The sequence below is a fragment of the Wyeomyia smithii genome, chromosome 3, assembly GCF_029784165.1.
Source record: "Wyeomyia smithii strain HCP4-BCI-WySm-NY-G18 chromosome 3, ASM2978416v1, whole genome shotgun sequence".
In the NCBI taxonomy this organism is placed as follows: Eukaryota; Metazoa; Arthropoda; class Insecta; order Diptera; family Culicidae; genus Wyeomyia; species Wyeomyia smithii.
The window spans coordinates 268770224-268797981 of record NC_073696.1 but is presented as its reverse complement, the minus strand read 5'-3'; the positions used below and the strand labels follow the sequence as shown (position 1 = coordinate 268797981).

Sequence of the window (27758 nt, the reverse complement as noted above, 5' to 3'; positions counted from 1 at the left end):
AATTTCATATATGTGTGTGTTATCGCAGATCAACTCTGGTCCATGACGTTTGTTGGTCCATGATGTTTGTAACTATGAACAATAATGGGGGAAAAATGTGAATAGCTAAACAACATTCATGAAAGTTTTCCGCGGTTTCTCGAGTTTTGATGAAAAACATTCCAATTCTATAATATTTCACATCGATCAATTTCATGACCAAAAGGAACAAAAACCAAAACAAACACCATGTTGCCGAATATGTTGGTTACACGATTTTTGACAGATAGATTCCCCCTGGTTTCACCCCTCTAAGGACCGTGTTTAACGTAGAGTTTCGCCCTACGGCACCATTCTGACAAAGGGTGTAAATTGAAAAATATAAACTTAAGAGCGTCACGAAAATTGTCCATTTTCAAACTGAAAGTTAATTTACAATTCATGAGCATGAGCATTGACGACCGCACAAATCGTAGTTGCACTTCCGTGATTGACCTGAGCTAGTGAAGTTGCACAGAGAACCACATAGATAGCTTCTGGGATGTTATACCATCTTCAATGTACAACAATTCAGTAACTCTACTGAAAGTTATTTTACAATTCAGTTATTTTTTTCAACGAATTTTCTTCATGCTTACAGCAATCGTTTAGAAAATTAGCTACCAAAATGAGGAAACCAAAATGATCGTGTGATGCTAATTAACTTGAATGTTGACGGGTCAAAGTCGTTACAAAAATAATAAAAAACAAAGCAAAGCCTTGGTGTTACATTCCTATTCAGAACTTGATCTTCTGTTTATTTATACACAGACACAAGCGTCAACGCCAACCTCTTCCAGCAAAGTTTTTGTTTTTTTTGAATAGGTAAACGAAGCGAGAATTTATTCAAAACTACTAGAAAAACGGTTGAATCGAATGAACAAACGTATTAAATAACACATAAACGAAACGAAAGGATAGCGTAAATAAAAAAAAAAAACATTTTTAAAAGGCAAGAAACAACAAAAATAACTCAAAACAGAGATGAAGGTGGAAACGAAAAATCAAAATGTAAATTAAAACTGCAAAAAACACAACATTAACAAACTAACAGTTGTTATTTCAAAGTGCTTTTTAGTACGTGAAGTATAATTGATAGGCATACGAGAGAATCGGCTCGTCATAACTTTGAACGGTTTCGCGTACTGCAACCATTCTACCACTCAACATGAAATCAATTCGATACAACTCTGCAAACATGGAAAATACAAAACAAAACACTGTTATTGTTAGGAAAATCTTCTACACAATTTTGCTCAAGAGTGTAGCGCCTGTAGTTCTGCAAACACCCGAGCTAGCTAAATAACATGCACAAAGCTTATTAGCCGGCGCAAGTTGAGTCAAAAAACCGCTTATCATGTTAATAACTTGCACTATACCCATCTTTTTCTCTCCTCTTTTCAACAGACATCTATTATTGACATAGAAAAGGGACAGCCGGAAAATGAATCGAAGCAGCTCAACGTCTTGGCGACGTCACCACCGTCAGTAGCTGCAGCAACAGCGGCATCAACACCAGCAGGGAAGGCTGGCCCCAGTTCACGCACAACCAGCGCAGGGGTCGGTTTGGTAGTTTTGTACGTGCTTCAGTTCGTCTGTTTGGGTGCGTTGATCGCGGGTGTCGTCGTCATCTGGTACTACATGGGTTGGGAGTTTGGATTACCGGCGCTCCTGATCGCGCTGCTGGCCATCCTTATCGCCAGTGGCAAATGGCGTTGGCTGTACATCGCCGCGGTAACGGTGCCGCGTGATTTTACGTGAGTGTTACACAATTCGTAATGTAAACCCGTAGTGAGCCTTCGAAGACAGTGTGGTTTTTTTTGTGCATGGTATACTAACTACGAAGATCTTGAAGAGTGACCAACATGGCTAACTTGGTCATTCAGAAACCGGTTTCGCTTCATCTGGTCTGCGTAGATCTTCAACTGTGGCACACTGGCTGAACAAGTTCCCCTCGTCAATAATGCACAAAGCGAATTGTTGACCTTGCTGTGTTGTACTTGATCGCTGACTCGACGAAAAGTGTACTTACAGAACCACGAATAATTAGCTGGTCTTAGCAATTGCGACTGACCTCGGGCGGTCGGCGCTGCGTCGAGGCGGAATAAGTGGAAGTGAAACTACCTACCGAAAGTTGATTGTTATGCCTGTTTCAGAACCGCTCGATGTGTGAGTGAGGGGTTTATTGATGAATTGCTCGGTGCACCTTTGCGTTAATGGGAAATTAATGATATAAACGATCATTGATTCTACCGAATTGAAATGAAGTTGATTTCGATTTTTTTTTATCAAGAGAGTCACCAATTTCGACCTTCTGGAAATTTCATTTCGATAAATAAAACTAAAATCGAAAAAGCCATCAAATCGACAGTGTCGATCATATGTGACGTGCCATATTTGCCGACGCCGTTTGAGGCAGACGTTCTTCGTTTGCGCGTAACGCGGCCATGACTGACTGGTTGCGTTGCATACTAAATAACAACCAGACTTGTGTTGACACGCGGATTCATTAGCTGTAATCCATTTTCCAGTTAATACCATATTAGGTCGAGAAACACGTTTCCATGCTTTACCCTGCACTGACCGAGTGAGTTGAATGAGCCGTTCGCACATTTTACACAGTGACGTAGGCATATTTGTAACCTTAGCTCTGAGCTCGATTTAAATGTAGCGTACTGATAACTGCCAGCCGCTGCAGTTGAAAAAACTCGTTTCTCTAATCTCTTCTGTACACCGGTAAAACTCACAAAGCTCATGATAAAGCCTTTTGATTATTTTAGGAATGTTTTGGTTCAAAGTTTACGCTACTATCACTCGAAGCTGCATGGTGATTTATTGCACCACGATTATGGATTTTGAGCTGCAGTGCAGAAATTTCATACAAAAAGTTTTCAGCTAAATAATCATAACGAATAATTATTTCTTCAGGTGTCACAGGTCTTCGTGTGATGAATGAAGATAGCAAATTGTGTCGCGTGTTTAAACTTTCACTTTCGCTTAGTGTTGTGTACTAATGTTCAATCTTACAAAGTAGCAGCGGGATATCGCTTGCAGTGAATTGTGTCTTAGGTTGTTGAATAATGTGAAATAAGCTCTCTCTTTGTCTCAATGATTTACTTGTTCAGTGTATCTCCTTCACGGTTTTATCAGTTAACATTAGTGATAATTTCTATGGATTTTTCAACAATGTGTTAATTTTCGATGGTTTCATACCATTTTTAAATATTATTACCGATTTCTTATGTCTTCAGTTATTTGGAGTTTAACAGTTCTGAGAATTCTTGCTTTAGATTCCTTTATATCACTTCCACCGGTTGCGTTATTTACGAATATTTTTTGTATGATTCTGCTTCTTCTGCTTACTCGAATTGATAATGCAGCTTTAAGTTCCATATACAGATTATCAAAATTGAGAAGATCACGCTTCCTCGTAATTTCTGGTCGTGATAATTACAGTATTACAATTATTTAGGAGTTTTTTGTTGAGTTTTATTGTTGGTGAATTTCAGCGCACATCTCTACTGGGATTTATTCTCCAGATTTCAGAGGGTTCTAGTGTATATCGCAGACTTCAAAACCTTCAAAGCTGCTTGACTGTCGGACTTAATGCAAATGTTTGAGTGCCTGTATTTCCTGCGTAGGCATGTAACAGAACATTCTAGTATTGCTTGAACTTCAGCTTGGAAGACAGTTGGCCATTGTTGCTCTCTCTATCTAACGTTACATTAAAATCAGTTGGCCCTCAGGCAATCTGTCCAACTACGCAGGGGCTATTCCGTGCCAGCCCTAGTAACAATATTGATTTTATCAAAGTTTTATAGCGCTTAATACAGCCTAAACAGCGCTATAAAACTTTGATAAAACCAGTTTTGTTACTTGGGAGGATACAATAGTAGATGAATTCAACTGAATTAAAACGGTAAGACTCACAAAACAATGCGATAAGGGAGTGCAGCTTAACATAAGAAAATCAAGTTATATTGCTAACTTAACTCTATTGGCATACATACATTTTGCCACCCTTTACAAAGTTCACATCTTTAACTTATTCATATCGGTGGGGGCCCCTTGATGTTGACTTTACTGTACTTCACACGCTGCCACCGGTGCGCTAGATCCCTTTCTGTCTTGCCTAATCGGCAAGCATTGCGACGATCGTGTAGTCTGCTCCTTCGTGTCCTTGCGGTCTCGCTATCGCACGTATGGTTGGCGGGAACGAAATGCAGTAAATTCGGCTCAATCGGTCTTGCCTTCGCCGTCCCTAGATGCTATCACTACGCTCAAAGAGTCTCGTTGCTGTGGCACGACCGAAGCACCTAAGCCTGTAAATTAAAGGCCCTCTAGGAGGCCATGTGACGTCATTCATTTGCTACAGAAACGCTGCAATTTATATGATGTACCTTTCGAAGGCCTTTGGGTGTCTTGTGTTTACTCTTTCGATACTTAAATCCAACGCAGCCGAGTCTCGTTGTGGCTTAATCTGTCGTCGGAGATCACTTGCTTATGCCGTATAACTCTACACGAAAGAATTGAGGTTATGTTCTCGCCTAGGTCGTAGTTATGAGAGTTACCTTTGTTTCTTGGAATTCGCAACTCTCGTAGCAAATCTATCTCTCCAAACTATACGGATGTTACGTGCAAGTTTTGCGATAGCTCATAGGGAACTTGGTGTATTGATTGGAATGAAGTCAAACGTGCTCGCGTTGCATGCGGTTATCCGTGAACAGATCGGGTGGTCCCTTTGCGATTGAAAGGCACCAAATTAGCTTCTATTGCATGGGCATTTGAGTTTTTTACCTTTTGTTTGCGGGATATTGGTGTAACCTGCCAAATCGTGATATGCGATGCGACAAACCTTCTATTTCGAGCACTTCAGATCGGCTTCTTAAGGACGACCATAAACCACCTTCACTCTATGACTGTACCGTGCAATTGTCTGAGCCAAGCTTTGTTCCCGAGGATTATAGTTGCAGAGCGAGAGCGGGCAAGCGGGATTAATGTTGTGTTTAGAGACTTCTAGCGAGAGATTGGTCATTATACTCGCTTCGATTTGGTAGCAATTCGTAGAGCTTGCACTCGAAGAAAATTTACGGTATTTTTGTCGGCAAAATCTCGAAGTTGTAACACCATTAGAATTGATAGGTCTATTACTGAGCCAGTTACCCCTGCTCCTACTCGATTGTTCATTTTTGAACCATCTCTGTAGAAAATGATTGATCTTGGACAAAGATCGGGACCCTCGCGTTCTCAAACTTCACGCTCAGGTTCAAACATTCGCAATCATCTTTCGAAATTGTATCTTTCTCCATCCAGTCTTCGTTGTTGATTACCAGGGGATTGATACAAATAATTTTTAGAATATTTAGATGACCTGTTAGGCCACCCTTGTAAGAGTTTTAATGATCTTCTGATCCGTAAAGCATATTTTTCGACTTCTAATTGTATGAATTGATGCAATGGAAGCATAAAAATTAGAGCTTCCAATGCCTAAGCTTCTCATTGCGCCTGTTATTGAGATAGTGGCTAGCCGTTGAAGTTTTTCCAAATTGCCTTGAGCACCTTTCTCCCTTGTTTTTGTCCGCCAGACCAGTGAAGCATAGGTAATTCTGGGTCTCACAATAGCCGAATAAATCCAATGGATCATTTCGTTTTCAGTCTTCACTGTTTACCACAAGTTTAATTACATATCCATAGAGTATTTATAGCTTTTTTATAGCCTGCTCTAGATGTGTATTCCAGTTAAGTTTTTTTGTCAACAATTATTTTAAGGTATTTAATGTTATCTGACAGGTCCAGAAGCATACCTTTTAGCCTCATACTAGAAATAATTTTTTATCTACGTGTAAATGGGACAATAGTAGTTTTTGAAGGATTTACAGCTTTCCCAATCGCACCACGAGGAAATAATGTTTGAGTCAATTTACATTTGGTTTGCGATGATATCATCATACTTGCCACGGACAATTTTGACTATCATCAGCACATTCAACTATTTCAAAGCCTTTTTCTATCTATTTTTTGAGAAGATCATCAACTACTAAATACCACAGTAGAGGAGATATCACTCCTCCTTGCTGGCATCCTTCTACAGCTTTTACACTTAGCGCTATCAAGGCTTTCTGATATTTCTCTTTTGGATAACATCTCGTTGCTCCAATGAATAATGCAATTGTCGAAACCGCGTTTCTTTATTGCAGCAGCCATTGAGTCACAAGATTAGTTATTCTATGTTCCTTCAGTATTGAGGAACTCCGCAGTGAAATTTCTTTTGTTGGGAAAGATTTCTCTAGGTTTGTGACTATAGTGTGGAGTGCAGTTACCGACGATTTTCCCTCCTGGTATGCAGGTTGATATTTGCTAAGAGGATTTTTTAAAAGATTTGATGACTGACACCAATATTTTTGTCCATTGTTTTGAGAACGACTGATGATAAGCTTATTGGCCGAGATTTGTTCCTTTCACTAGGGATAAAAATAACCCGTACTTGTCATCATGCTTCAAACGGGTTCAAAGGAGTATATTGCCCATTCGATCTAATTTCGGTAAAAATTTGGTCGGCTAAAGTATTCGCATCATCCCTAGTCATCGTATTCACTGTTTCGTGAATTTTCGTACTGGTTACAAAAATTGCATATGTTTGGTCTCCACTTGAGGTAATAATCGACCCGGAAATGTTTGTTTTCATCATTAACTCTAATGTTTCGCTAGCAGATCGAGTACAAGGACCATCTTCTTTTCCAAGAGTACTTAACTCATATGAATGATCTTTCGCAAGGGTTCTTCGCAGCCCGGCGGTTGCTAGAGTATTTCCGATATTTTCACGTGTATGCCTCCACTGTATCCTTTTTGATCGTTTAATTTCTTTATTATAGGCGGTAAGGGATTGTTTGTATTCGTCTTACTGTTTAGTTCGTTTAGCCCCGTTGAAAAGTTTCCGGGTTTTTTCCGAAGTTTTTGTGAAAATTGGTTCCACCAAGGTACCTCTTTTTGTAAAGCGTACCTTTGTAGGGCAGCAACCATGGTATGACTGTTGGATCAAATCTGAGAGATGTTTTGAGTTTTGTTTCAGTGCTCTGTATGATTTGGAATATTTTTCGAAGCTGTTCAAAGCAACCATTAGCTTCAAATTATACTGCTCGCAGTTTGTTTTCCTGCGCTGTCTTATGAACTCAGTGCGTTCTTGATTAGCTTCGCAATCAAATAATTTTTGCTTGTGGAAGATTCTCCATCTGATAGATGCTAATTTTTTATTCTGCTGGAGATCACCGTACTGCATAGTCAAGAACTTTTTGTCTTATTTACTTACTTTACTTTACATTTATGGCGACAGATCATTAAGATCCTATGCCGAATCCAGAATACGTCTTTACAAAACTCGGTCTTGGGCTGCTACTCTCCAGTCTCCCCTTACACCTGCTGCTCTGGCATCCTCGTCGACAGCACACATCCAGCGCGTGCGCGGTCTGCCTCGAAGTCGTCGGCCTCTATCCGGTTCTCTGCTAAATATTATCTTTGCCGGTCGCTCATCCGCCGTCCGTGCTACGTGGCCAGTCCACTGTAACCTGCCGTTTTTCATCAGCTTGACAATATCAGCGTGTTTGTCTACTTCGTACAGCTCGTGATTCATGCGCCTGCGCCACACCCCGTTCTCTAGTTTGCCTCCGAGTATTGATCGCAGGATTCTACGCTCGAAGACCCCAAGCGCTCGTCGACCGGCCTCCTCCTTCTACGTCCTATAGGGCGCGAATTTTGTACGGATACCACGCTCTCTGCCAGCCACCATGTACTTCGTTTTGGCAGTGTTAATGGTGAGTCCAATTCTCGCAGCCTCCCTTTTGAGAGCCGTAGCTCCTCAACTGCTCTACGGTTAACACCAATTATATCAATGTCGTCCGCGAAGCCCAGAAGCATGTGAGACTTAGTGATGACCCAGACAACCAATTTACGCGTATAATGCAAACAGTCATCGCATTGTACGTGCATTTATACGTGATAGTTTCGTCGCACAAGATGCTGCTAATGTTGCTTATACGCGCAAAAGTGGAGGCGATATGCGTGCATTTCCAAAATATCAAAAAACTTTTACGATGAAAATGTTCATATATGCGACTTCAACTGTTAAAGCTTGATAACTTATACGAGCTGTTTCATTATTTAATGCCACTTTACAATTTCATATTTGCGATTTGAAACGAAACTATAAGCGATATATGAATATACACTACGGGTTCTTTTATTACTTAATGCGACTTCACAAGTCAACATTAGCAAATTATTTCAGATGTTTATGCGATTTTCGCCATGCATTCCTTCGTATTTGTTTATTATAACGTGCGATTAAATCACCTTCAAATAAAAAAAATACAGCGAACAGAGAAGCAATTATTTTGCATTATTTATCCCTTGCTATTCATATTACAAGGAATAGCAAATTGCAAATGTCGGTGTTTAGTTTTTACCATTCTTTTCTTTTTCCTTTGGGCACACGCTGTAATATTTGGGTATCCATCCGGACTCGAACCTTGGACTCTTAGATTGTCAAGCATCATTCTTTCCTCTCCTCCGTGGTCTCGCTGTCGGAAATCTCTGAGTTTTGGTAATAACTTTCTAGTTTCATCGTATAAATGACCAAAAGGCATCGTAAAGCATGAATCTAATTAGACCTCGTATTGCGAGTTAGTTTGTAAATTTCTGCGGGAACGTTCGTTGTTTACATTTCGGTTGAATTGTCATGGCCGCTCGATGAGCTGTGTCATTTGCTTAAACAAAATTGAGTGATTTTACCGCCTTCAACAACAATTAAAGGCAAGTTTCCAATAAAGATATTATGCTAAGTAGTGCATCATTGATCCGAGTTGTCCTCAGATGTTTTCTGTGGCTAATTTTTTGAAGAGCAACAGCGGCGGGAAGTGACTAAATTTATGCATATGTGATACGCTGTAATGCGGATGGTTTTCGATTTTCGCGCATATTCGTCAGTGTGTGGATTTACTGCGAGTTTAACCAAGCATTAGAAAAGTTAATTGGTTTTTGAATCCGGCTTTATTACCTATTTGTCGCAAAGATTCCGCAAAACAATGTTATATGCGATGAAACATTCACATTGGTCATACAAGCTAATGATCTACCATATCTTGTGCGATGTAAGCTATGCAAACATTAGCGGCATCTAGTTATCATAAATTCAGTCGTTTACGGTGTTACAAAATGATGCCTTTTGCGACTAAACATGAGACTTTTGGTTTTTGCGTATATTCATCACTTTGTGGAATTAATAAAAGTTTGAATATACATTATATGAGTTTATCTGTATTGCCGTGTGAGTATGTTACATTCATCGCAAGAAGTTTGCACTCACAAAACCATATGCTCATACAGCTATACGATAGTGATGTACAATAGAACTTTATACGAGGTAACCCGTGCAATCATATCCGATTTTTAGTTATCTAGGCTTGTTTTCATGAATTTAGTCATTAACGGTGATACAAAATGATAGCTTTTGCGACTAAATTTATATGCAATATGACGTGATACTGGAGATTTTTGCTTATACGTATAATCATCACTTTGTGAGTTTACTACGAGTTTGGACAGGCATGAGATGAGTTTATGTGTATTACTATGCGAGTATGTTACACTCATCGCAAGAAGTTCGCAAAACAACACCATATGCGATTAAACACATACGTTGTACATAAAGCAATACGATACGTGCCATAAAACTTTATACAAGGAAATCCGTGCAATCTTATGCGACTTATGGTTGTCAGGGGATGGTGCCGTTCCTCTTCACACCTGCCCTTCGTATTGCACCTTCCAAAGCTATGTTGAACAGCAAATTCGAGAGCCCGTCATCTTGCTTCAGAAAATCTAACGTCACAAACGCGTCCGAAAATTCGCCCGCTGGTCTGACGCATGATGTGAAATCGTCAAGCGTCACACGTAACAGTTTAACTAGTTTTGTTGGGAAACCATGTTTTAACATTATTTGCCAAAGCTCGTTGTGTTTCACTGTGTCGTACGCCACCTTAAAGTCAACAAACAGATGATGCGTCTACAGGTTGTGTTCTCTAAACTTGTCGAGAATCTGTCTCAAGGTAAACATCTGGTCCGTTGTAGATCGCCCCACTCGAAAACCGGATTGGTATTCTCTAACAAAGGCTTCCTGCAACGGCCTTAGTCGCTAGAGCAGGATACGGGAGAGAATTTTGTAAGCGGAATTGAAGAGGGTTATGCCTCGATAATTACTACAGTCCAGCCTATGTCCCTTCTTGTAGATAGGGCATATGAGTCCTTCCAACCAGTCCGTAGGAAGTTGTTCCATACCCTTAGGATAATCTGGTGAATTGCACTACACAGCCGCTCGCTCCCGACTTTGAAAAGTTCGGCTGGTAAGTCGTCCTTCCCAGCGGCTTTGTGGTTCTTTAGCTCTTTGCGAGCGTTCTTCACCTAGTCCAATGTTGGTGGGTCCACAGCTTGTCCGTCCTACCCAATTTTTATCCTGTTATCCACGACGACTCTCCTACCTTTCTCACCGTTCAACACCACTTCAAAATGTGACTTCTTGTCTTAATACATTTACAAAAGTTTGTATACCCCTATTTTTACATATATCTATCCCTTGTGATAATTTAAAGCCTGAAAGGCACTCACTTGTTGATGTCTGTGCTTGCCAAAATCGTGTGATGAGCGTTTGCATCACATCCAATTAGAAAAAAATTGTTTTGTTCCTTACAATAGGAAACCAATCTAGCTACCTCTGGTGGAGAAACTTCTCCCACGTAACCTGGAGATTATGCTGATGCAATACAAATTTTAGTTTTGCTGTGGGTTGTTGGTACCTCCTATATGATCTCTGTCAAGTCTCTCGAAGTGAATTCTGTAAATGGAAAAAAATTAGTTTTCCGTTTGCTAGGATTGCAGCTCTCGGCGAGAGTTACATACATTTGAAGAAAATTCTTGCATCCTACTATTATATAGCCATGGCTTCTGGAATAACGCAACATCCAGTTTGCTCTCTGAATCGTTTCTAAAGTCCAACGATTGCTCCCTTTGCGTGGTGCAGATTCATTCGAACACAATTGATATTTCTATTGTTCATTGCTTCCTTGCTTGTGGTGGTCTTTGCTTCTCGCTGTTTGCTATGCGATTGCTAGTGTGTTTAGGTTTTCGTTGGATTGCAGTTTTATCCTTCTGTAGTTTAACCCTCTAGTGTCCAAGTTAATTTCTAGACGGGCTTCGGTAAAATCACTATGAATCATTATAAACACTTTTTAAGTATTTATTGAACCTTTTTAGAGGTTAGACTGCAGCCCGCCATATGGCGACATTGGGCACTAGAGGGTTAAATTGTGTGTGGTATGATCGGTTGCTTCGAGTTACTTCTCACGTCGTTAACTCTACTTGGTCCTGGGATTTGGCTTTGAACGTTTCTATTCCTCGTCTGACAGCTTATTACTCGGCTCACCAGTCAGTACCAGGGCGAAGTTTCCCTTGCTGTCCGAATAAGTCGACTCTATCCAATTAAGTCCATGGCTGCAGCTTGCCAGCCATGTCGTCTGCGACGGCTCCGTAGGTCGTCATTCACTTGATCGGTACACCTTGCTTGCTGCGCGCCTCGTCACCTCATTCCAGTCCGGTCGTTAGCGAGAACTATTTTCACCGGGCTATCGTCCGACATTCTTGAGGCATGCCCAGCCCATCGTAGCCTCCCGATTTTCGCTGTTTGGACGATGAGTAGCAATTCGTTGCTCATTCGTCTCTGCTAAGATCCATCTTTCATTTGCATTCCATCACCGATGGTACGCAGCACCTTCCGTTCGAAGACTCCAAGGGCATGATCCAAATTACGTTGCGGTAGAGGCCTACCGGTTTTGTAGATGGTCAATTTCGAGTCGAGCACCCTTCGGAGTTGAAAGTAGGTCCGATTTCCTGCCATAAGGCGTCGACGAAAATCTCTGCTGGTGTCGTTGTCAGTTCCCAGCTGGTCCCAAGGTACGATGCTGGCCTAACAAACCAGTCGTCGTAGGTTCGAGTTTTGGCTCGGGAGAGACTGTTAGTATCAGTAGGATCGTAGCGCTAGCCTCGCAACTGTCCTGTACACTAAATAGTTGGCTGCGAAAAGTACTTTGTAGGCGTCGTTCAGCAGCGTGATTGCATAGTGTTTGCAGCAATCCAACTTGTCGCCCTTTTTGTAGATGGGGCACGCAGTACCCTTCATTCACTCCTCCGGTACCACCTTCTTACAGATCTTGGCAATAACCCAAAGTAGCGCCTTAGCCAGTGTGTTTCACCAGCTCACTGGGGATTTGGTCAGCTCCAGCTGCTTTGTTGTTCTTCAACCGGCTGATCATTTTAATCTTCTGGAGGTCGGGGACTAGAATTCGGTCGTCATCCGCGCGTACACCAAGATCTACTGTAACATCGTAGTGCTGTTTCCACCTTTCAATCACCTCACACTTGTTCGTGAGAAGGTCGCCGTTCGAGTCTCTTCACATGTTAACTCATGGCACTTAGCATTTGTAGGAACTGTTCAGCTTCTCGTAGAACTTTCGTGTGTTATTTGCACAGTACATTGCCTCCATCGCCTCTCTCTGAGGTTGCTTGGTTGGCACTTAATTTCTTGGTAAAACCATAATCTGTCAGCTCTAGGTTTAACCCAATCGTTCCCAACACCATCGAATGCGGCCTTTGATTCCTTATTTTACTGGGACGCTTGCTATGATCCTGCTGGTGAAAGTAATTAATAATTAATCGTGGATGATTAATAATGAATATAAGTCATGACAGTGAAATAAACAGTGCATCTGTATTTAAGATCTCACAGCAGGGACCACCGATGGAAAAAAATCGCTTCTAGCGACTAATGAAAACGTATAAACCAAGCCTATGATGCGTTAACATCGTCGTTAGTGTGCGAATTATTCTTATTCTTCGCACATTTGCAAACAGACCTCCATGGTAGGTGAATAACGAAGATCACAAAAGAGCACCATATAAAAAAAATCGTTACTGGTGCACTCTCTCCGCCTTCCTTCTTACGATGTGCTTTTCATCGTGGGAGCACGCAATATATGTTATTCTCTATGTGCACAGCTGAGAATATAAAGTTAGTCGCGTTATGAACATGTAATGAATAAGAAAAATTGGGTCGTAAATATTTACTCAATGATGGGGATTTTTTTTCAAGAAAGAGAGTTCGTGTTTTCCTACTCTCACTCAACTCAACGGGGTTTTTTTTTTGGTGGTAGCTGGTAGGTGCAAGCGCAAGTGCAAATTGCTAGTTGGTTAGAAGCTTTTGTCGGTATAAGGCGTCAAGATGGACAAAGGGCTAAGAAAAAATAATGTATCCGAAAAAGTTTGGCAAATGTTTGTGGCGGAGAATGGCAATTTCCGATGCACGGCGGTGGAAAATTGTAGCTATCGGCCAAAAGTCATTAACGTTACGAACTGCCATCGTAACTTTTTCTCTCTCAGTTTGCCATGGTCAGACAACAAATATTTAGCAAACCGTTTATAGTGTTTTCATAACAAAAAATGAGATTTCGGAAATATTAACTTAAACAACTTTTTTAACAATTTTAAATTTTGTGTATTGATAATGTAAAGCAATGCCTTGGTGCTACATTCCGTCTTGAAATTTGAACTTCTGTTGATTATACACAGACTTCGCAGCCAACTGTTGAGTGTACAGGACAATTTCGGGGCTAGAGCTACGATCCTTCTGACACTATTAGTTTTCCCCGGAGAGAGAGAGAGAGAGACTTTTTTATTTCAAATAAAGTTGTTCCTTGATCATTGACAAAATTGATTTTTTTGACGTAGAATACGTCTTAAGGCAACATATATAGGAGTTCAACTTCAATACAGGGATCCAATTTCGAAAACCGAAAACATGGAGAGCGTCACGAAAATTGTCCAATTTCAAACGTTCTAAACTCAGTCAGTTTTCAACCGATTTCCGTCATTTTTGCAGCAATCGATTGGAAAATCATTTAAGCAACCGTCCAAATGCAGAAAATTAAAATCTGACTGTTCGAACTATTGTACTATTGAAAATTGTTGAACCTTGTCGAAACGTAAATGTCGACCTTTGATTGGTTGCTTGCTGCCTTTCCCTAAAAAGGACGACAGAATGGAGTACCTAGTTAGCCAGGAATGCACTCGTTGGGCTATATAAGAGACTGCTTCTCCTCGAGCAATCTCAGTTTACTAGCAGCAGGTAGCAGCGGCGGACAGTAGCAGCGATGGCAGTGGGCAAACGCGGCGCGGAGCAGCAGCGGGCAACACCGGCGGCGGTAGTGTTTAGTTGCAGAACCAAACTTTTTCAGTTCGGCTTCCTTTTGATCTGAGTTGGACCCCACCAGTGGTAATTCAATTCAGATATCGTTGGGTGAATACAGCCAGAAATTAAATGAGAATCGCACCGCCAGGTGGTTTGAGAAGCCACCATCTTCCAGGGTGTATATATATAGGGTGTGTGCACATATATAACGTGTGTGAATATTTATAGCGTGTGTCGCTAGCGTGCGTGGCTAGCTATATAGCGCGTGCATGTCTATAGCGTGCGTGGCTTGCGTGTGCATGGCTATATAGTTTCTGTGCTTGTCTATAGCGTGTCTGTGCATGTCGATAGCATGTCTGTGCATGTTTATAGCGTGCGTGGCTAGCTATATAGCGTGTGTGCATATCTACAGCGTGCGTGGCTAGCTATATAGCGTGCGTGACTAGCAGTATAGCGATAAAAATTATCATATATAGTTTCAAATAAATCATCTCATGTTGATTTTACACAGTAAATCATTCAGAACTAAATCAAAAATTTGCCATGTCAAAAAACAATATTCAGTTGTCAATAAATGGCATTGACAAACATTATTAACCTCTTTTGACTTCAGCTAAGCCTCAAAGTTTACTGAGTGTATTTTAACATTTATTTGAAGAATGTTTGCGCCAGTGAACCTGAATCACATAATTTTTCGCTCAAGTCCTACTATTTGCAGCGATCAGTTTTAAAATTATCTACGCTACTGGAAACTGCAGAAAATTGTTCGTATTAAACCTAGGTTACCGGGAATGCACTATTGGCCCTCATCGTAGTCACTGCCTAAATTAAGCTTTCTCAGTGCAACTTGATACAAAAGACAGCCACAAAACAATACAATTTCATTCTTGTTTTGGATATGGCGTCAAGTGAAACTGCTTAGCTGCACATAGCTTCTGCTGTTGTTCTTTGTCGTTACCGGTGCCGTCTGTAGAGGTAAACGTCATCTGGAACAGAGAGACCATTAAATTGATTAACCCCATTGAGTGTATTCCCAAACCTATTGCAAGAAATACATTGACTTAAGACAGGCTGTCGTATTCTAGGTTAACTCTGCGGTCGTGTCTAATAAACAACCTCTTCAACTCTTTCACGATGGGTAATTCCTTACGTATAATTAGTTGGTGATAAGTCAGATAAACATTTTAATATAAGCAAATTCTAGATTTACTACTCTTTGAATTTCGGAGTTTTCAAGCTTTTGTGCAATTTTGATGTTACGGGCCCGTTTGATTTATCACTAACAGCATGTTTCTCCTACTTGACCCATTATGGCCAAACAACATCTGTCGTTACAAACCCAACCAACTTTTCAGAAACAAATCCCCTGTGGTCAATGAAAGCAAATAAATATGTTACCAAAATCGAACCATCGACGCACTGTGTCAACAGGGTGTGTTACAACTGATTCAATTGTGACGTACGGAGAACTTACAAAACAAATTTCTTCTAAATATGTATTAAGAATTTTTTCCTTACTGTTACAAGTGTATACAAATTTTAATAACAGTTCGAATATTTACAAAACAAATAAAAACAAAGGTTCAAACTGTAACTGTTTTCAGTACAGAGCATATAGCTCTGAAACTAACCTTATAATCGTTGTGGCAATGCTTTTCGGTCGGAGGGCTGTGGAATGAGCGCGAAGCCTTTTAAGACCACTATTGTTGGCCCTAACTAGTGTTTCTTGAACTGGTATTCCGCGAACATTCGACTAATTGAAATCAGACCAATCAGGAAAAAAGCTTCGATGAGCTTTTTATCATACCAATTGTTTCTCCTCTATGTTTTTCGAACGTTTGTGAAAGATAGAAAAAGTTTTAATGATTTGCAAAATATTGCAGATTTTATCAGGTATTAATCAGGCATTAGACGTAACAAACACTTGCCATATTTTGTTTGGATTTAAGTTGCATAACATTTTTACTAGGGTAAATATGTTTGTTTAATTAGCCGTTACAAATTTGATCTGTAAATACTTTATGTCATTTGTACTCAGAAATATAGAAAATTGAAAAATAAGGGAAAAAAAGATCTGAGTTGTTATGCTTATATTCCAAGTTCCTTGTTGAATTTAGTATGAATAATAAAAATGTCGTTGCCAGCATATGTTTAATAAGAATGATAATTCTACAAACCTCTACAAATTTTTGCTAAAAATTTTGCTAAAGAAGCCTTATTTTACCTCTCGGTGTTATTTCTGTACTTCTGTACAAATATATTCGGTTCAACACAATTGGCATACAGCACTTAAACCTGAAAATCGCAGCACTGAAACGTGAAAATGCAGTATCAAAATCTGCAATAATGCATCCAAAACCAGTTCAAAAGCAAGTCAAGCATTATTCAAAGATTTTCAAAACTCCATCCCCGCTCACTCTTCCATAACGTTACTACCCAAATTAGTATGAGGAAAATATTCCATTCACCAATCATAACAAAAACTAGTGAGTAATGTCATTGACGAAATCGCAACGCAATACAATAAACGTATGATTTCTCGGTAACAAACAGAGCACATTTTGGTATCTGTTTGGCTGCTATAGAAAACCTGCTGAAAAAAATACCATCCGAACTACTTACTCTCCCTCCCATCATCACCGCACCGCATCATCGCTGCTGCGTCACTGCGATGCGAGATGCAATCCAACCAACATTTATGGGACTCTCAATTATTCTTTTGCTTGTTGCTATCGTTTTTTTCCTACGATGCGCCACGTACGAAGAGAGAATTACAACGGAGCAACGCGCATCACTCTATTCTCAGAGTTGTATGTAGTCAACTGTTGTATTTGTCATCTCCGAGTGACCAAGGCACCAACATTTTATTACGTATTGAGAGGATACAATTTTAGTCATGAACTGTGCACTTCATGATGTGCACAACTCAAGATGAAAAAACAATCAGCTTAAAATCATTTCATTTCCTTCACTGCCAGGGACTCATTTTGTCAAAAGGAACAGTCACGCCGAACCTCGTTTCCCCTGCCAGTATTCCCAATTATAGTTTACTGGAGACAACAGATGTTCCTTTAGTGAGTGTCACTATAGAAGGGACTTATTTGTTGGAAGAGTTACATTGAACTTCGTTTCCCCTGCTAATATCACTATTTTCGATTCCCTGAAGAGAACTGAAGACTTACTTTAGTCAAGAGGAAAGTCAAGGTTGTGTGACCCGAGAATAAATCTCTGCTTAAATTCCCATGACAATCAAATGCAGCACTTTCACTGTGCAAAACGTGATAGACAAGTGAATTAGTTTGATTTTGGTTCAGTTATCAAAGGGAAACCCCTTACACAGAACGTTCCATGAGATGCGAGAACTATAGATTAGTATCTTTTAAGTCGAGCTTTGTCCTCAATCACAACTATATTAAACCATTATTCGGAAACCATTATCCGATCGCAAGTCGTTGCACATTCAGCTGAAGTCCACCCCAGAATGGTATTTTAATTGTTGCCTAAACTCGACAATCGATCGTTCGACCGTGACGAAGCGTTTCATAACACGCGTCAAAACGAATGAAATTTGCTCAACACACGCTACTGTTTTTATTTTCGTTAAAATAGCATACAATACAATACCATTAGATAACACAATTTAGACGATTACCTAAATTTTACAAACCGGATTACAAGGCGATTTAGATTGACGTCAACATTATTCGGGGATCACCCCAACTAGATACTTTATTCGACCACATTTTTTTGTCTGTTTTATCGCACACTGGCTTCTACTACATTCACTTATTTGACCTCACATTTCAGCGTGTTTGTAGATAAAATCTAAATTTGTTCCTGTTTTTTCTCTACTTACAGAGCACTTACTCGGTACATCAAGCTGCTACGATTGGTGAAAAAATGCTCCCGCGAGAATGCCTCCGTAGCGGACATCTTTGCAGAGTACGTCGCCAAGCAGCCGGACAAAGCGTGCTACATTTTCGAAGGCAAAGAGTGGACCTTCAGGGAGGTTAGTAAGGCCCCAAAATCAATCAATATTCTTCTCAATCAATCCGTTCGTACTTCCCGCAGATCAGCGACTACTCCAATCGGGTTGCGAATGTGTTCCACACCCATGGCTACAAGCACGGTGACGTGGTCGGTCTATTGCTGGAAAACCGTCCCGAGTTTGTGGCAACCTGGCTGGGACTGTCGAAGTTGGGCGTCATCATTCCGCTGATTAATCACAACCTTCGCAAGAATGCACTGATTCACAGCATAACCGTGGCCAAGTGCAATGCTGTGCTGTACGGTGAATCGCTTGCGGAGGCAGTATCGGAAATAAGCGAAAGCCTGCCATCGTCCACGGCTTTGTATCAAATCAATGACGCCCCCCAGCAGACAGTGCTACCTAACTCGAAAGATATGACCACACTGCTACAGTCAGCTTCCAAAGAACTTCCCACAACCGGGGTGAAGAAGCCTGACCACCACGATCGACTAGTTTACATATATACATCCGGAACGACAGGTCTGCCAAAAGCTGCCGTCATCACACATGCCAGGCAAGTCACCTATTGATCCTCTTCCAGAAATGTTCCCTTATAATAGCATTAAACTGCAGATTCGTGTTCATCACGGCAGCTATACATATCGTATCCGGATTCCGTAGCGACGACATATTCTACACTCCGCTGCCGCTGTATCACACCGCCGGCGGTATGATGAGTTGCGGCCAAGCGCTGCTGTTCGGAGCGACCGTCGTCATCAGAAAGAAGTTCTCCGCGTCACAATACTTTGTCGATTGTCAGAAGTACAACTGCACCGTCGGTCAGTACATCGGCGAAATGTGTCGCTATATCCTGGCAACTCCGCCATCGGCCGCCGACAAGGCGCACAAAATAAGGCTGATGTTCGGAAATGGACTACGACCGCAGATTTGGTCGCAATTCGTCGAACGATTCAACATTCCCCGGGTTGCCGAGTTTTACGGAGCTACCGAAGGCAATGCTAATATTGGTTAGTATTCTGTTGCTTCTTTTTAGAAGTTCGATTTTTTTTATTAATCTGTCCATTTTAACCTTCAGTTAATATCGACAACACTCCGGGAGCGATCGGCTTCGTGTCCCGTATTATTCCGTCCGTCTATCCGATCTCTATAATACGAGCGGATCCGGCTACTGGTGAACCAATCCGTGGTAAAGACGGATTATGTCAGGTACGTAAGCTTTCAGAAGCTCTACCAAGCGATGACTGCTAATTTCGTACCTTTTTCACAGCTATGCAAACCAAACGAGCCAGGAGTCTTTATCGGTAAGATCATAGCCAACAACCCAAGCCGGGCGTTTTTGGGTTACGTGGATAAATCCGCTTCGGAGAAGAAAATTGTGCGCGACATCTTTCGCAAGGGTGACTCAGCGTTTCTTTCCGGAGATTTGCTGTCAGCTGACGAACGGGGTAATCTGTTCTTCAAGGATCGCACAGGTGACACCTACCGTTGGAAGGGAGAGAACGTTTCTACCAGCGAGGTAGAAGCGGAAGTAAGCAACGCGGCTGGCTATCGAGATACCGTTGTATATGGTGTGGAGGTACCGAACGTGGAAGGTCGGGCAGGAATGGCAGCCATTCTGGACCCCGAACGTCAAGTTGACTTGCTCAAATTGGCGCAAACGTTGAAAGAAACTCTCCCCTCATACGCTAGGCCATTGTTCGTTCGTCTACTAACCAAGGTGGACATGACGGGAACGTTTAAGCTGAAAAAATTAGATCTCCAGAAGGAGGAATTCGATCCAAATGTTATTGATGATGCACTCTTCTATCTGACACCCAATGGAACCTACGAAAGTCTGACAAAGGAGGTCTTCGAACAGATCAAACGGAATGAAGTTCGATTCTAAAGTTACCCGGTTCCTGGTTTTTTTTCTGTTCTTATCCCGGTCACACCCCAACCTGCCAATCGCAACACTTTTCCAATTGTAAGTTTGTTTTTGCTTTGTTTTTGTTTCATCAGAACAACCAGGGCCGGATTTACGATTGTGGGGGCCCGGGGCCCAGTTATAGTGGGGGCCCTCAAAATAAAACAAAACCTTTTTTTATCGTACGAGTTAAAAACATTTATTTGCTATTGAAAAGTTACCAAACATTTGATAGAATTTTTTCTTACGAGTTTTTTTGCAGAAAACTTATTGATTAAATAATCAACATTCAACTCCTTCAGTATACTCGTACTCGGAACTTAATAATGCTAAGTTTGACTGCCTTGCATTCTTCACAGTCGTACGCAACCTATTTTTAATAAGTTTCATCTTCGAATTTTTTTTCCTTGGTACCTGAAAAAAAAAACCACCGCAAATTTGAAAAAATTGCGATCCACAGGCAAAAATTTGCACACAATTTGAGAAAGACTGCGCAAATATAAGACGACTTTGAAAATAATCTCCAGAAACTAGGAAAAAACTACACACATCATAAAATCTGCACACGAACTCAGAAAATCTGCATTTTGCAAAGCACATCTGGTATCCCTGATTCGGACAAGTTAGCAAATGCAATGTATTGAAAAAACTTGTGGCTTATTTTCTTTCTCTGATTTACCTCCCATGCGCGCTGGTTTGATTCAAATGGTGTGTTTATGTGTGTCATTCCAAGAGAATCCAAGGTGAACTCTTATGGATGCAGTTGTGATATTGGCGCTCGCGAAAAAATAACACTGAAGAAAAGTGTCAGATTGAAATGGTCTGTTCAAATTTTCGTACTGTAAATCGAACTTTTGATTGAATCTCATTTTTTTAAGTGAGAAAAATCTTTTTCTCGATTTGTGGGGGCCCCAAAAATGTGGGGGCCCGGGGCCCCCTGGGCCCTCCCATAAATCCGGCTCTGAGAACAACTGTGATATTGAGTGAAAGTGAGCGACGCAGGCTGTCTGCGTTCGCCAAAAAGAGACAAGTTTGGCGTCCCGATTCTGTTTGTTCCAGCGACCCAAACCGTTGTAAAAGTATAGGCACCCTAAGCAAGCATATGGTTAAATGAAATTACGACTAGTGACAGGGTTTGTTGTTTAACTGCTTCCTTCTACTTCTTGATAGGCCTTATGCCGCTGAACTGAAAAACTTCTGCGTCGAATTTATCTTGCTCTCGTTGGCAAAAATATGCGGTAGCTGAAAAAATTGAACCATTCCAAAACACTGTTACTCTTACCGATGTATACTCGGACTATCGAAGCGTAAACATTCTTCGCTAAACATTCCGGCAAACAGCAGGTCTAGAACTAATGAACAAAGGGCACGCTTTGTGAGATGATAATTGTCTGCGTTATTTGAGAGTTGAAACCAGAAATATTTACATCCAAAGAAGGTCTTTCGCGAAGGTTGATGATCAACAAGACAGAATTGTCAACTTTTTCAATAATATCCTAAACTAACGAGAAAGAGACCAGATAGCGGCGCGAGGTGAAAGAAAGTTTTTTTTATTATTACATGTATTTTTTATTGTAAATATTCCTAAGGACATGCTGGAAAGGGACCGAATTACTTACTATAGCAAATGATTTTTACACACACGCATACACACAATTATTAAGTGTTTAACAATTTGTGACTAGACTAGATAGTGTTGCATTTAAGTTGAGAACACAAAATAGGAAATTCAGAACGAGTCAGGCATAGATTGAGAAAATAAAGTTATTATTACTCTATTACTATACAACTTTGTTTTATTCATGGCGTATTACACTTTTATCCAATTCTTTCTGCTTATTGATGTGTTAGTTTTTTCCAGAATTTATCTCTTGGCATATTTGTTTAAATTATTTCCAATTAAATTATTTACACTTTTGCAGCGACAGATCGATTTATCGAACCAGTGCCGAATCCAGAATAAGTCGCTATGTCGCTCGGTCTTGGGCAGCTAGCAATCCATAGAAGGTCCTGATTGCGGCCGCAATCCGTCTCTTTATCTCACGGCTAACCTTATTGTCACACGTCATCAATGTACACAGGTAAATAAACTCGTCGACTTCAAATGATTCCCCAACATCCGACGGGCTATCACGCTCTTTACCAGCCATGTAGTTCGTTTGGCAGAGTTTAAGACAGTTCTCGCTGGTTCCCTCTTGAGAGGTCTCAAGGCCTCTTCCACCGCTCGACAGTTAATAGCAATGTTGTCGATACCGTGCACAAAACCTAGGAGCATGTGAGACTTCGCCATGATGGTACCACATCTCTGCACACCAGCACTCTGAATAGCACCTTCCAATGCGATGTTGAACAATATGTTTGACAGCCCGTCACCTCGCTTCAAATCATCTTACATCACGAATGCGTCCGATATCACACTGGCTATCCTGACGCTTGATATGGAACCATCAACGGTGGTACGAATCAGTCTAATTAGTTTTGTTGGAAAACCATGTTCGAGCATTATCTGCCATTACTCATTTCCCTTAACTGAGCCCTACGCTGTCCCAAACAGATGAAGAGACTGCGAGTAGAAAATTTATCGGGGATTCATCGCAAGATAAGCATCTGTTGTGGAGCATCCCCCTCGAAAACCACATTGGTATAAGTTAACAAAAACCTTTGCAACGGCCTCAGTCTGTGGAACAGAATACGGGAGAGAGTTTTATACACGGTATTGAGAAGAGTTATGCCGCGATAGCTGCTACAGATCAGGCGACCTTTTTTATAAATCGGGCACCATCCAGCCAGGGTGGGGGCAATTCTTTATCAGCGCACACTTTCAGCATGATCCGATGGATGGCACAATTCAGCTGTTCGTTCCCGTTTGTGAAAAGCTCGGCGGGAATGCCGCGTTTCCCAGCTGCCTCTCACTTCTTAAGCTCTTTAACTGCTTTCTTCACCTCGTCCATGGATGGTGGATCCACAGCTTGTCCATCATTCTCAATATCAATACTGCGCTTTTCCACGCCTCTGTATCTGCCGTTTCTTCTGGCGATGGAGTCTTTTTTCAGCGGCTCTAGCTGTTTGATATCTCCCTTCGCTCTGACGTGTTACTGCAGTAGCCAACATGTGACCTCTGGCGCGGATCGACTCATCCGTTGCTCACTGGCACTCAGCGTCAAACCACTCATTGGGCGAGGTGGTCGCAGTTGTACCTAACACTTCTTGTGCTGTGGTGATGATAGCACTGTGGATATGTCTTCACGGTTCGTTCAAGTCCCCTTCAACTCGATCTGAGATCAGGTCACATCCAGGTGTCATCAAAATGGATAACCCTCAGGCCATTATCATTCGGAACAGGTTGGAAGCTTTCTCTATCAATTACGGACGGAATTCACCCTACCCGACCTGCGCATTCGAATCCCCGATGACGATCTCTCACAGTACGTTTTCTCAAGAAGATCATAGAACTCCTCCTTCTCGTCATTGGGTTTATCCTTGTGCTACATTCCGATTCGGAACTTGACCTTCTGTTTATTTATACACAGACTTCACAGCCGACTATTTAGTGTACAGGACAATTGCGGGGCTAGCGCTACGATCCTACTGACACTAACAGTCTCTCCCGAGACGAGACTCGAACCAACGACGACTGGCTTGTTAGGCCAACATCGTACCTCGAGACCACCTGGGAGATTGGGTTTATCATTAGTCCTTAATTTTCAACACGCACATACGGTCACTAATCGGTCTCTATCTAATGACATGCTTTATCTGCCTTTAAATTAGCACGAAACCGACTCCTCTTTCTGTCTTCATGAAGCCGTTGTTAAATGAAAAGTCCACAATGAGATCTACTGGCCAGAATTCAAGTTCTCCCGTGTTTGGCCACCTCATGACAGCTGTGACCTCCACATTTACTTGCCGCAGTTCTCTAGCCAGTTCAAAAGCATACCGAAGATATGCAATCTGCGATGTTTAAATACTCGGCAGAGTAGGTGTTCCGATGTTTCACTTTCGATAAGGCCACATTTATTGTCATCAAGTTTGCCTAGCCCTTTTGAGATGATACTTGCTGGGATAGTGCCCTGTGATTAGACCTGTGAATGTCCTCAGGTCTTGCTCATTGAGCCTAAGAAAAACGAAGCTTTTCTCGCGGTTTGGCTCGATTTTTTGATTTTCGTAGCCCGCTTATGACATCCCAGTTTGCTTTGATGGTCGCTTTCTCCCATTCACCGAGTTCAGCTTTCAGAGGTTTTGGGCCAACAAGTTAGTGGATGACGCTTGTCTGGCTAGTAAGTCAGCCTTCTCATTTCTTTTGATTCCACAATGACCAGGAACCCGGTATAAATTAACCTGGTTTTTCTTGTCGGAGCGAATTCCACACTAATTTAGAGTGGTAAAAAAGCAGATGTTTGCATATCGGTAATTTCTTTCCAGGCACGTATTCGCGCATTCTTTTATCGCGTATATTTCCGCCTGGAATACCGTTGGCCCGTGTCGTATGAGGGAAAATTTATTTACTTCTGGCCATACGAATCCGACTCTCGCGGAATCATTATAGAACCGCCTGTGTAGAAGCAAAGTGAGCCGTCACGAATTCTGGGTCCACCTTGTTCCCACCTTTCCCGTTCTGTCTCTTGTATTCTATAGGGAATTTCGAAATTTGGTTTTTTCTACCCAATCCTCGTTGCTTTTCATTAGGTAATTTATTTGGAAATCGACTTAGGTTAGATCTTCTTCTTTTAGATTGGCCTACCGATTCAGCCTAAGAGCACTTTTTTCCGTTTATAGTTGCACCACCTGATGATGTGGAAAAAGGTGAAGTATTGCATCTAAGGCTTTTGATGCAGTGCTTCTTATTGTTCCGAAAACTGATGCCAACCTTTGGATTTTACCAAGCTTAGCTTAAGTGGATGTTTCAGTCGTTCTAGGTTACCAAACTAATGAGGCGTAGGTTATTTTTGGTCTAATTATTGTTATATACATCCAGTGTATGATGCTGTGTATGCTACCTTTCTAGAGCTGCGATACCTAGTCTTGCGACGGGGCTGCCGCCTTATATATAGTAAGGGAGGCATTACATTTCATGATACTAACATGGGAAGACAGTCGCGTACGATCCCCCATCCCAGTTAGCATACGATTAAAGTTTCCACCGCGGGATTGATTACCCGATCTCCGTTAAGGTTACTCCCGGTTAGCTCGTAGAAGTGGCGATAGAAGTTGCTGAACACAGGTGAATGACCACAATAGGGTCTTAAAAGACACTTGTCCAGCCATTTACCAACTTAAAATTAAATTTACTTACTTTACTTTATTGGCCGATTGACCGTTACCAGTCTAGGGATGAAAGAATTAGAGAGGTCTAGCTTCTTCTATTTGGACAGCCGTTCTCCAGTCACCTCGTGCACCAGCAGATCGTGCATTTCCTTCCACCGCGCACATCCACCGAGTGCGAGGCTTACCACCAAGTCGACGGCCTCTTCCTGGTTTTCTGCTGAAGATAGTTTTGGCGGCTCTTTCGTCTGGCATTCTGGCTACATGTCCAACTAACTGAAGCCTGCCCCGCTTATTACCTTCATTATATCAGCATGTTTGTATACTTGGTACAACTCGTGATTCATGCGCCTGCGCCACTCTCCATCTTCTAATTTCCCGCCAAGTATCGATCGCAGAACTTTACGCTCAAAAACTTCGATCACTCGTCGATCATTTTTCTTCAGCGTCCATGCTTCATGTCCGTAAAGGGCCACCGGGAGGATCAGTGTCCTATATAGCGCTGGTTTTGCGCGAATTTGCAAACTACGGGACCTTAGCTGGTTACGCAGTCCTGTTCGCAGCTGCTACTCGTCGTTTCACTTCACGGCTCGTATCGTTGTTACATGTCACAAGTGTACAAAGATAAACAAATTCATCAACCACTTCGAATCGTTGCTCATCAATCTTCACCTCAGCACCAACACCTCTGGACCTCTCACGCTCTCTGCCAGCAACCACGTACTTTGTTTTTGCAAAGTTTATGCTAAGTCCCAACCTTGCTGCTTCCTTCTTAAAAGGCCTGAAGGCCTCTTCCAAGACCCAACGGTCGATACCGATGATGTCAATGTCGTCCGCAAAACCAAGGAGTATGTGAGATTTTGTGCCGTTTCTTTGCACGTTTGCTATTCGTACTGCACCTTAAAGGGCGATGTTGAACAGTAGGTTATAGAGTGCATCCCCCTGCTTCAATCAATCTAACGTTACGAACGCGACTGATGTCTTGCCAGCTATCCGCACGCATGATTTCGATCCTTCCAGCGTCATACAACTCAGCTCGATTAGTTTTGTCGGGAAACCGAGTCAGGAAAGATGAGTTTTATGAAAAGCTAGTACGAACCGAGTGCCCAAAACACGGCGTTAAAGTCGTCATCGGAGATAAAAACGCACAGGTTTGGAGAAAGGATTTTTTCCATCCGGTCATTGGAAGACACAGCCTTCACTCGTCAACCAACGAAAACGGCCTGAGGCTGATAAATTTTACCGCGACCAGAGGAATGGCCATATGTATTTCCTATTTTCCACGTTTGAATATTCGGAAACACACCTGGAGGCATCCAAATGGAGAATCTTGCTCCCAGATCGATCACGTACTGATTGACGGTGGGCACTTTCCAGATGTTACTGATGTTAGGAGTTTTCGGAGACCAAACATTGACTCTGACCATTATCTCGTTTGTAAGATCCGCGCACGGTTGTCGAACGTGCTGAAATCTCGCACAGAGAGAACGATGCGTTTCAACATACAGCATATAGCTTGAAGGCTAATGGCGTAGCAGAAGAATACGCCAGAGAGCTGGATCAACGGATCGCAGAACAGCAGGAGGAGTGAGACGAAGACATCAAAGGGCTGTGGAATAGTATTAACGGTGCCATTGAAACGACTGCGAGAGAGGCGGTAGGCACCGTGTGGAAGACAGCCTAAAGGCTGGTTTGATGCCGAGTGCCAGAGAGCGACGGACGAGAAGAACCTTGTCAGGAGCCGCATGCTCACTGCGACTACGTGTCAGAACAGAGAGAGATAGAGGGAGCCAAGAAAATAGAGTATACCGTCGGAAGAAGCGCGAGCACGAGGAGCAGGTGCTCGCCAGCGCATAGGACAATTTTACTAGGAACGATGCGCAGGGCTTCTATAGAATAGTCAACAGATTCCGAAGTATAAATTACCCTGCGCAGGTCATGTGTAATGACAAAAACGAAAACCTGCTTACGAATTAGCCTACGGTTGCAGCCAGATGGAAGGAGCACTTTCAGGCGCTATTGAACGGTGAGGGGCAGGATGAGCGAAGGATGAACAGGATGAGGATTATGAGTGACGAACAAGCTGTGGAGTCACCAACACAGGAGATCAAAAAGGCGGTAAGGGAGCTGAAAAACGGCAAGGTCGCTGGGAAGAATGGTATATTTAGGATCTGAGCGGATGAACAAATGCCGAGCGACTGGTTGGAAGGCCTCATATGCCCAATCTGTAAAAAGGGCCACCGACTGGATTGTAGTAACTATCGAGGTATTACGTTACTCAACTTCGCATACAAAAT

General features: G+C 41.9%; 1 protein-coding gene and 1 long non-coding RNA gene across 2 annotated transcripts in view; one reads left to right on the top strand and one right to left on the bottom strand.

Moving 5' to 3' along the window:
• The window catches only part of LOC129728920 (long-chain fatty acid transport protein 4), an 81458-nt gene extending 59470 nt beyond the window's left edge, over positions 1-21988 (top strand). The window contains exons 2-7 of the mRNA XM_055687396.1: positions 1426-1775; positions 18164-18314; positions 18377-18849; positions 18909-19303; positions 19372-19502; positions 19564-21988. Of these exons, the coding sequence (XP_055543371.1) occupies positions 1426-1775; positions 18164-18314; positions 18377-18849; positions 18909-19303; positions 19372-19502; positions 19564-20181 (2118 nt within the window). The 3' untranslated portion in view covers positions 20182-21988. The remainder of the gene's footprint in view (positions 1-1425; positions 1776-18163; positions 18315-18376; positions 18850-18908; positions 19304-19371; positions 19503-19563) is intronic.
• Positions 3194-4943, bottom strand: LOC129728921 (uncharacterized). The gene is made up of 4 exons (XR_008728658.1): positions 4816-4943; positions 4590-4757; positions 4419-4534; positions 3194-4358 (listed from the first exon to the last, which is right to left on the bottom strand). It is a non-coding gene; the product is annotated as an uncharacterized LOC129728921 (long non-coding RNA).
• Positions 21989-27758: the final 5770 nt, after the last annotated feature.